This window comes from Varroa destructor, unplaced genomic scaffold (assembly GCF_002443255.2).
Source record: "Varroa destructor unplaced genomic scaffold, Vdes_3.0 BEIS01000003.1, whole genome shotgun sequence".
Taxonomy (NCBI): Eukaryota; Metazoa; Arthropoda; class Arachnida; order Mesostigmata; family Varroidae; genus Varroa; species Varroa destructor.
In genome coordinates, this window is record NW_019211456.1 from 28647964 (window position 1) to 28658861 (window position 10898).

A 10898-nucleotide genomic window follows, 5' to 3' on the forward strand; every position below is an offset into this window, starting at 1 on the left:
CGTTATCATAACCTGTACGACTATCTCCTGATGATACGCGAAGCAATCGTTTTATTATTTTCATCTAGGATGTAAGAAAAGAAAATGCTTCATTTGGTCTCGTTTTAGAAACAGCATATATATTACACGTTTGTCCTAAGCACAAAAATGATGCTATCGTTTGTTTTATTTATGAGTTTGTACTAACAGACAGATATAACTCAAGTGGCCTATAATCTAACGCCGTTCGGCCTTATTCGGAACGGGATTGTGGTACGAATTGCGCAGTTACAATAATTCTACCAATGCCACGTCTGAAAGTAATCTTTGCACTCTCTCAGCAGTAGCGATGTGTTTAAATCGGTAAACTTCGGATCGAATAGATACTTCAGTGACCGCCAAGCTTCCGTATAGGGATTCAATATAAAGCACCAAAAATAAGCACAATTTTGAACGATGTTGACTTAATGATGCGATCTAGGTAGACTACGTGAAAGCATGCTACTATGCACCTTTGAACCGAGATAGACATGTCGATTACCGCATTGTTGATCAGCACCCGCTGAGAGTATTCGGCAATCGCTGTTCCACTGGAGCGGTGAGGCTTAGACTTGGGTCCTCTTGCATGGGCTGCATGCTGGCTTATTCTTACACTTTACTTTCGTAAAAAACAGAAGAAGACACGTAGTATTCCTCTATCCAATTTATGCTATAACTAGTTTAGCAAAGAAACTACGATTCGTCAAACAGAACAATTCCTAGAACTGTGACCGATTCTCAATTCGAAGTCAGTGTCTCTATCGAGGGCCGTAATGAGCGTCACAGTCTCCATGGACGAACTACCTTCGATCATAAACATAGATTAGAGTGCCACTCACTTTGCTTCGTCAAAGTTGTGTTGGTCAAGACTAAAAGGCTGTCTAATTTCCTATAATATAGCCAACTAAAATCTGTTGTCGAACCTAGCAAACCAGAAGCTCTCGAGTTAAACACCGATAGTTCTTCACTAGAGACTCCGTATCTTTTATATGTCTTAGCACCTAGATGCTTAAGGAAGTCAGACGCAAGATTACCCTCGTCTGATTGAATTAACCTTACGCACAGGGAAAGATCTCTTGTCGAAAAATAGAAATCCCATTAACGGTTAAACGACATTTTCCAGATAGTTGCTTTAAGTTTGCCCATGAGCCAACATACAAGACAGACAATTTTTGAAATCAATATGATATGATTTGCACTGTGTGAAGGCAATTGCAATGAAACTTTATTAGGTATTTTACAGCTATAATCTTTGAATATTTTTAAATGTCGATCTATAAATCCTAGCCAGCAGACTGGTTTAAGGGTCTTCCGAAACACTGTGACATCGAAGCCATAGACAGTTACACACCCGTAAATACCCAGCTAAAGCATCTGAGCGTTATCCTTACTTGTATTACGCTCGTGAATGAAAAATTTGAATGTTGTAAATCTTAGCTTCTACATCTTCATAAAAAGAAGTCAAATCAACGTATAATAATGATGTTGTACACATAAGAATTATATTTCGAGCTTCTGTAAACATGAGTAAACAGACATAACCGCTGGCCAGTTGTCGCAGTTCTTACTTCTGCTGTCTCCCCCTATTGTTCGTTCTTGTTGTGGCTGCCGCCATCAGTGTGACAATGGAAATAATTAGCAGATTCCTCTCCTGACAGGTCGCGCGCCGGCCTGCATTTTACGTCGCGCTTTCGGACTTTCGTCTGCCTTATGGTAATTCTAATAATAAGTAACAACAATAAGCTAACATAGCATACCGTGATACGACTTTAGCCGAATAACAGTTATTCTAGTAATTATGGCAATATACACGTGAACGTGTTTCTTGCTGATGCCACTAGGCTGTGAGCAGTCGGCACGTTAGCGGACCAACTAAGCCTGGGCAGAACGTGCTGAAGTGTTTCCTTGGTGTTGCCATCCTGTCACAGGCAGATAACCAGAGCGAAAGAAGGAACCGGCAGACCTCAGATTTCAACGACCGACAGAATGGTGGCAAAAGGGTTAACGATTGCATCGGCCACTATAACAACTATGTCTCACAGGCAGTGGCGAAGCGCTGTCAACGATCTGAACGGTTTGCTATTTTAGAGTAAACATCCTTTATGCGGCGGGTAACTGTTTTGTTTTGGATAATTTTTTCATACCATTATGCTATATAATTTCATAACATTTTAGCTGTGGTTTGTGTGTCCCGTGTTCTGTGATTAAGCTCACTTGAGTCGAAATAATACCGATCATCCCTTCACTCGGCAGTTAAGTACGAAGCTAACAAAGTAGTAAATACGATTTGATTTTAACTTATTTAATTTACATGTTAAGCTTTTGCTATAGGCATTATGAAAAAGAGCTAATCGGGCGCCACCATGACAAAAAAAGAGGCTTTTATTCAATTTTTCTTAACAGACGCCCAAAACGGAAAATTATTCTATCAGTTTTATTGACCTAAGCATATTGAAAAAGTGCAATAAAGGACTTCATAGTATCAAACAGTTAATTTTATTTGGTTTCCGATACCGCAGTTTAATCCAGTACACACATTGCTATAGTATCGACTCATGAAGTAAGGACTACAAGGCCGTCAATACCTGGATGGTCACCATAGTATCCCTTGAAATCACTGTACCCGTATGTGAATACAATAGATTGAAAAAGCCGAATGTGGCTTCATAGTATGCTACATAATACCCGACTAACACTTTACGGGAAGGGACAGCCAAAATACCCGCACATTTGATGAAGGCGAAATCTGAAGTATAGATAGCTAAGAATAGTCAATATCTTACGAGCTCACCCTTGCAGGATCACATTTGACCGACAAGTTATGGGCCGTGATACCTGACATGAAGCTTTACTCTAAACCTCAAATATAAAAGAAGCGTACGGACAAAGAGTTCCGACTACGTGAAGAGATTTTTGTTTTAAAGCTAACATGTATTATATTTAATAATTTAATTTTCTCCTATTTGTTTGACAATGGACATGGTAACCAACTTTAGTCTTCGCAAAATGTCTGCAGAAGTATAGAATAAAATTACGGCAGCTGGCTATCTGCCTTTAGCTATGCTTGTACCATTTAGATTATGTGATGGTAAATAGGTTACCATAGTTGACAGTCTACTTGTGATGCGGTATTTCAGTAGCAGGTTCGTTACAGGCCTTCAAAGACCTATTTAACCATCGTAAATCCACGCTTAATGATAAAGCAGGGTCTTTATGTTCTATAATACCTTGTTCTAAAACTTTTTCTGTTTTCCAGAAGGGTGCGGAACTTCTTGCGTGTCGGAGTTTAACAAAAACGCCGTTTTCGGTAACTTGATCTTCGTCCTGACAGCGCTACCATTCATGTTGCACCACCAATCGTTCAAGGCAAATTTGTCTACTGTCGACAAATTTCAATAGCCATGTGGTTAAAAAACGAAAAAAAAAACACGACAATCATCGATTTATTTTAAACATAAGATCAATATTTTTTATCAAAGTCATGCCAGATATGATCAGAGTGGAATACTCTCGATTATGAATTAAATATTTATTATGTTTTTCCAAATGTGATGCCTTAAAGATTAAAACTTCCTCAACCTTTGTGAAAAAGCACGGCAACTCGACGGTTTCACCGCTTCAGAGCATAGCGTATTCAACGCGAACATAAGCTCTACCTTGCTAAGTAAATTTTTTTGCATTACACGCAAGTAGATTTTGTAATCGAAATTAAGTTTACCAGTAGCGGCGATATTGCATAGGATTTCTCTTCAGTCATTCGCATTGTGTATGTCAACAATTGTCAGGCGATATTGTAAATAGTTGGCCGGGGGGTAAACACTTTGGCTTCAGAGTATTCGTGACCTTCTCTGAAAAATCACCGAACTGTCGATGCAATCGATCACAAAAAACCGATACCCCTTTGAGGGCAAATTCATGCAAGTTTTTTATAGCCTTATAGACCGTTCATACCCATCCAATAATGAGCCTTTGCATTATGTTGCTTAGTCACTTGATAAGCTGACGGCCATCTCTAGATCTAAATCTCTGAATACCCCAATGGGAGCATTTACCAAGGTATCTAAAGGTATTGCCACATCTAATGTTTTACACTGAACACATCGATCGATGGATCGATGGGATCGATGGATATTAGGAATAAAGATATAGGAATAAAGACTACGTAATGTTTACGCACATTGCCTTTTGTATGAGTGTAGGCAAAAGACGCTATAGCATTTCGTGGCTAACTGCAACATGTTCTTTGTTTAACGTAATGATTAAACTTAGCACTGTTCGAAGGTGGTACCGTAAAGCTTCGAGCTTGAATATCTTTGATGCGATGCTACATATGCGGAAATAACCGTAACTAAGCACGCTAACAGGTTGAAAAATATGAATGAACTTGCAAAATGTTACAAAAGATATTTATCTCCATTATAAGTACGTATTTCTTGGTGCATTCAATGGCGATAGATGCTCACCAAAAAGTAATGTAGCCCTAAATCTGTTGTTAGTGGTCTGTACCCCACACATAAAATTTGAAACTCATCAATCGTAAACTCATTTGAATGGAGTTCAGAGTGTTTTTCGTGGGTACCCTTATAGCCTTTGCAATCAGATAGGAGTAGAACATAATATGCTTCACTTTTCTTCATAGACCTGTTTACACGCATCCAGAAGCAAAAGCTTACTGCGTTATAGAATTGGACTGGAGCATTCTCCTCCTGGGAAGCTGACTGCCTCTAAGAAGCTAGGTTCGTAAATAGTCGAATAAGATTCTCTGTCATCACAGGGTAAAATGAAAGAGCTGCTAGCAGACATAGACACGGTTTTTACCGTAAATTACAAAAATCTGATGTGTATGCTCGCCATGAGCGTAAAATTATGCATTGATAAATCCATTTATGTGAACGCTTTTACCCAGCTTTCCTATATTAAAGTTGAAGAAGTATATTGCACCAATGTAAAGTCCCTAAGTTTAGTAGGTTAACGCGTTACCACCACACCATCTCATGGACACCTACATATGCGCAAAATCAGAAATGCGCATGCCGGTTAAAGAGTTGAATTGTAGTCTGGAAGTCACCAAATCCTTTGCCACATCGCCTCAGCATTACAGATTTCGTGAAAGCATAGTATAATACTCAGCGTAAATAGGTAGCATTGAATTTATTTCCACGCTGAATGACATAACACCTTTAAAATCGAAGCATGACCAGAACAAATACACTGTTGAAACACACACTGATATCTAAGTTGCGGAGAAACCCAGTCAATTTGAAACAGCCAAACGATGTCATCAGAACAGCAAAACATAGAAGGATCCCGAAACGAAGAACAGCGAAAGTGTGTTTTAGGCTTCATCAGTGTCACATATATTTATCAACAATATATCGTCACCTCCTAGTTATCTAGAAAAAATAAACCTGAAATTTACAGGGCAGTCTATTTTATTTATTTTTCGTTTTTTGTTTAGTATTTCGTATATTTGGTTCCAAACCAAAGATATTTGTTCTCTAATGATAGTTTAAAATAGACGTCCACTCCGTTGATTTTCTCGACGCGCTAGAGAAAGTAGTGAATGTTGTTCGATAATTTAGATTATAATCAGTTCAATAGTCAGACCATATATATTAGTATAATTAGTTCAATAATCAGACTAACTTAATGGAATTAAGTATGAAGCACGTTATATGATTTATAAAGCTTATCCTAAACAGAGTCTATACACAATGAACCAAGTCGATATGTTATTGCAGAAGTCATGACGAGCTATTTCTTAAACGCTCCTTGTTTCAGTTACTCCTTTACCATATATATATATATGTAATTACTGTTTTTCGTGGATAAAAAGATACTTTCCACTCTGATAAATTTTCTATACTTTATAAGTGTATTGATTTTTTTGCGGTATTTGGAATTCTATGTCGAGATTAGACTTCAAAACAAGATGTTGCAAATAAAAAAATGCACTTCCGGCGCTTATACGATTTCGCCTTTTGTTTAAATAAAAAATCCACTAGTGTGCCAGGTATATTTTGCGCCCTATCCAACGAAGACTATGTAAGTGAGAAAACAGCTCGAAGACGGTCCAAAAATGCCATCTTGGACCTCGAGGGTGCGCCCGTTCTGGTCCGCCATACGAAATCAGTGACGAGCGCCTAAAAGCACTTTTAAGGGAAAACAGCTTGACAGCAACTCGTAAACTAGCTGAAAACACAGACCGTGCCTCGATGCACTAATGCCAGTCACTTTTGCTCTTTAGGATTTATTCAAAATCAAAGCTAAATCGTCTTTTTCCACTAGAATGTTGGCCACGAATGTGACTTATCATACTCGCCGATTACTCATTGCAAGAAATTAAGCTAATTTAATACTAGATACTTAATCGGGCCAGGACAGTATAAGAAATACCGTTCATTCATTATAGAATATGTACCACTGGATCAAAACCTCAATTCTTCCGTATCCAAGGCCACCAACTTCGCCTATAGTATCACTAATACTGCCACGGACGTAGCAGATGCCATTTAATTGGGCCACATAAACACTTTTGCTTCTTTAGCCTCCACGGACAAAGGGTGAAATCAACTCAAAGTAAGTGGTTCTTGTTTAGCTAAACGTTTTCGTGCAACGATCATATTATTCTTAGGCGTACAACTCAATGGTAAAATATTCGTGAGCTGCGTCTCGTAGCCATGAGATGTGATGTATCGGGTCCGGTCTGAATCGATTATGCTCATACAAAGAGCACCCTCCTCGCATTCATTCCGATCAGCAAAATGACACAAGAGCTTGTACATCGAGGTGTCATCAGGACCCTGGTTCGGAAATTCTTGGACAACTGCTGCATCGCCAATATCCTGCTAATGATAGAATTATCAAATACACACAATGTATGGAGTTACACGACCCAAATTGTGGTATTTGTTCCACGGTGAATTAAGTTGATAAAAACAAAATACGTTACTGTAGTCCTAGACTGGGTTATCAAAGAGATACTCGTCAAGAGATATCAGAGAGAACAGATACGTAAAACGCTAATACAAAATTCTATAACCATTATTATAAATATAAAAAAAATTGACAGACCCTTACAAGACGTGATGTCTGTACTCACCTTTGGCTGAATTGTTTTTAAAGCATTAGTCAGTGTTTCATGCAATGGAAAGGCTCGACTAATGCCCCCATAACAACAGGGAACCGACACAAATGACGCTCCAGACTGAAGGCATTTATCCATCGCGAGATCCGTGGCTTCCCCACAGGCGTGCAGGGACACGCCAACGTCGAAGTGACCGCAAAATCGGTCAAGATTGCATTGACAAAATCGTACATTATTCAAGCCCAATGTTTTAGCGCGTGCTCGAGCCCGATGTAGCGATTCATACTTGTTTTCGACCAGGACTATTTGGCAATTTGGTAACAGATAGGCTACTGCAATAGCCACATGGCCGCCGCCTGAGCAAAAATCTACGATTGTCAGCGCTGAAAAACCGGTATGTATATAGAGCGAAAGAGAGATTGGTTCACACGTTCATCGTCTCTATTAGTATTATTTCGTTCGATTTGATCACTACAAAGAAGGAGAAATAGATTATTACTTTGTTGGACGCATTAAAAATTATCTAAATAGATAGAATAGAAGTATATCAATATATTCGAGTGATGGCCTTCTGAGGAATCATCAAGCGTAGTAGATATGTACTATAATTGTCAGGTATTTTTCACCTACAGCTTCCATTATCGATGAGTGATATCACGGCGTTAACAACATTGCTAATTTGCTCCCTCTTTCGTTGAATTCGTTTTTCAGGTAGGCCTCCAGATTCTGGCCTTACTTCTTCGGGAAGCTCATCCCAGGGGAGTAGCTGATGGAAGTCCACGTTCTCTTTGATTAGTGATGGACAGTGCTGAAGTACTCGGAGAAGTTTTGAGGCGTCTTTGTGCTTGACGCGCGTTCTTAGGGACATATTCATTTTGCTCTGTGAATAAAGACACGTCGCGGGAAGAGGGAGCTGCGCCACGCGGATCTTTTCTATTCCGTTATGAGTGAGAACAGTGTGGGGATTTACGACTAACTCTGAGTGGATAGTGTCTTTTGACTGTTCTTTTAAACATATCCGCAGTGCCAAAAAGACGGCCAGATTCGGCTTGGTCATATTTAGGTTCAGCATTCTTTGATACCACTTAAATACAAGAGGTATTGTTTGGTCAAACACGAAGCGTTGCATCATTTCTTTGAACATGAGATGCACGATGAAAAAGAGAAGCAAGTCCGATAGCGTAAGCGTAATGCCTGCCAATAAAATGAAAGTTATATTATTTCATATAAATCAATATCGTGATAAATAATATCGTGAGGTGATTCCTCGCATTGTGTTTTGCAGAAATGTCCGTTACACAAGAGTAAAAATATACCAAAAGCTCAACAACAATTGGAATATTTTCACATGCCTTTGAAAAACATGGTAAAAAAGACTGTATAGATAGAAAATACACCATAGAAATATACACTTTTATTCTATGCATACTCTGACCATCCCTTTCTCACTATTTTTTTTTTTACTTTGACAAGAATATTTAACTTTTTAAGCTAAAAGCTTTATAACGGCTACCTTCAACAAAGTCGTGATTAAGTTCCTCAACTTGTAGCATTTGCTTAAGATGCTTGTGATTATGGGTGCGGACCGGAATACGCAAATGATTCTCAAGTAACAGCAGCTCTTGCGGAAACCAACTGGCAATTTGTGCATCCATCTTTTGGGAATACACAGGAAAATTCAACAATGCCGAAGGCATGTCTCGTTCGCAAAATGATGTCCATAGTGATACCTGCCGAGGGATAAAACAAACAATTAGAATGGGAAAAGGCCTTATCAAATAATTAGGGTAACCTACAGAAGCTGAAAAATGTATTTTACACTCAAGCTCAGATATCAAGTCAACACTCTGTCTCCTTTAAACACTCAATGAAAAACACCAGTAGTTACCTGGGCACATGCGGCAAGACACGCAGCTCGAAAGCCAAGAATATCGACCCTACTGTTCTGCAGAAGTATGTATCGTAAGCAGGAGCATAGCCCTGCAATCACTCTCCGTTCTCCCTGGAAATTCACCACAGCAAGAAAAAATTTATAAAGATGTAACTGAATCTGCTATTAACGAGATGAATAACATATACTCAGCACCGTCGAAAAAGGCCGTTTATTAGGGTAAGTCATTCATATTCAAATAACTTATATAATTTAAAATAAAAACGTTATACACTAAGAAAAGCTTAACTGATATAGCCTTCTATAGTGTCTAATAATTATTATTTTAAGAAGATAGACCGTAAACTCTTCTCAAAGCGTTGCCGCATTACGCCTTTCCAACCCGTACTTTTGACCACTACTAAATCTGTGATATCTTGTTGAAAAACAAAGATTGACGTTTCATTGGTCTAGCCTGTGTCAATATATGGTATATAAAGTTCGTAATATGGTAATGATTTCTTCCACAAAGATCTTAAAGTTCTTACCTGAACGTAAACTGCCGGAAGTTCAACATCTCGTACCTCTTCGGGCGCTTCTTCAACAATTGGCACTTTCTGCAGTGCATTATTGTGCAGTGTAAATTTCCGCGCTTCGGCTGAATCCCCTCTCCCTCGAACTAAGACCACTCTTACCACATCTAATACGTTTTCAAAAGCCAAAGCGTATGCGCACATTGCACTCTCTAGCGTTAAGCTTTTCTCGCTGCCTTGTAAATACAAAACAGTATGCCCTGAATTTTCTCTAGTTGCAATTAAAGTACATAATAATTTATCGCGCTGTGAAAGGGACCAGGGCATGTTGGCTTCCTGCGTTCAAAATATAACGTGCCTGATTGAGATCACATATAAGAAACGACCAACAAATGCGCTGCCGCAGTCACATATTTGTCTGAGATACTACTGTTTCGTTCAACCTACAGCATCATGAAAATGCCAACGAAGCTGCACATTATTCCACTCAGCTGATGCTGCTCATATTGCCTTGATATTACTCACAATCGAGTAGCGTGCGCGGCTCACCGGCTGCCATGGAAGCTTCGCTCTCCATCAGTTTCGTAAATAGCGATCTTTTAAGTCGCCATATTTACAAATCGAATATTTAAAATAATAATTAACAATACAATTCAATCTAGTTTTATTTCGATCTGATTGTTAGCGAATAAAAAAATTACATTTCCGAAATTACTGTTCTATCACTTTCACACCTTGTCTCTCATTTATAATAATTAAATATCATTAACTATGGTTCTCTAAATACTGTTTTGTTCGACAGATACACAAGAAGTTTGGAGAGTAACTTGCTTCAATCCGCTATTGAAACTAAAAGCAATAAGTCCACACATCATAAATAACCCATTAGTGGAAGGAATTCGTACTAACAAATCTTTGTCACTATTAATTCGAACCAAGGCGCTACACTTAGACTCGTATCTGTGTAATTTATTGCTTAAAATGAACTCGTAATTCATTGCTATTAAAAATGCGTAGGAAATACCCTTTACTTCTTTCACATCTAGACATCTAAACATTAGAATCGCATTGGGGATACCAAAAAGCTTTTCAGCCAAATCTTGAACTCAGTAAAAGATACTAAACAAACATGTAAAAATATTTGTAAACGTCATTTTTTGAGATACGATGTATGTATGATACGGAAAAGTAGTGTTTTTGACTTACAATCATTTGTAGATAGATCAGTTATTTCTGTGAACCAAATACTTCTGAGTCTACTGTAAAAAAGTACAATCCCGCCACAGTGACATCAAAAGAGTTGTTCAAAAGATTTGTTAACTTCATAAATGCAAAGTGCCATGTGCTCGCCTAAATGCTTTGTGTCAAAAGCCAATAGACAATTAAAACC

The 10898-nt window shown here is 38.5% G+C and overlaps 1 protein-coding gene and 1 long non-coding RNA gene across 4 annotated transcripts; one reads left to right on the forward strand and one right to left on the reverse strand.

Moving 5' to 3' along the window:
* LOC147756775 (uncharacterized) lies at positions 1 to 5719 on the forward strand. Of its 2 annotated transcripts, none has more exons than XR_015323183.1 (3): positions 1 to 1731; positions 1860 to 2092; positions 3275 to 5719. It is a non-coding gene; the product is annotated as an uncharacterized LOC147756775 (long non-coding RNA). The 2 variants fall into 2 exon arrangements; XR_015323184.1 differs by having other exon boundaries at positions 4 to 1731; positions 1947 to 2092.
* Positions 5433 to 10049, reverse strand: LOC111247845 (glutathione S-transferase C-terminal domain-containing protein homolog). Of its 2 annotated transcripts, none has more exons than XM_022799300.2 (6): positions 9524 to 10049; positions 8994 to 9107; positions 8619 to 8835; positions 7736 to 8299; positions 7121 to 7488; positions 5433 to 6863 (listed from the first exon to the last, which is right to left on the reverse strand). In XM_022799300.2, exons 1-6 carry the CDS (start codon positions 9833 to 9835, stop codon positions 6588 to 6590), a joined length of 1851 nt encoding a protein of 616 aa, XP_022655035.1. In that variant the 5' UTR covers positions 9836 to 10049; the 3' UTR covers positions 5433 to 6587. The 2 variants fall into 2 exon arrangements, with proteins under 2 accessions (XP_022655035.1, XP_022655034.1); XM_022799299.2 differs by having other exon boundaries at positions 5433 to 6866.
* Between the last annotated feature and the right edge of the window lie 849 nt (positions 10050 to 10898).

Coding starts and splice junctions, on each gene's coding strand:
- LOC111247845 (XM_022799299.2), bottom strand. CDS start 9,835: ATGCCCTGGTCCCTTTCACAGCGCGATAAATTATTATGTACTTTAATT. Junction 9,108..9,523: donor TTCCGGCAGTTTACGTTCAG/GTAAGAACTTTA, acceptor GTGAATTTCCAG/GGAGAACGGAGAGTGATTGC. Junction 8,300..8,618: donor TAATCACGACTTTGTTGAAG/GTAGCCGTTATA, acceptor TTTTATTGGCAG/GCATTACGCTTACGCTATCG.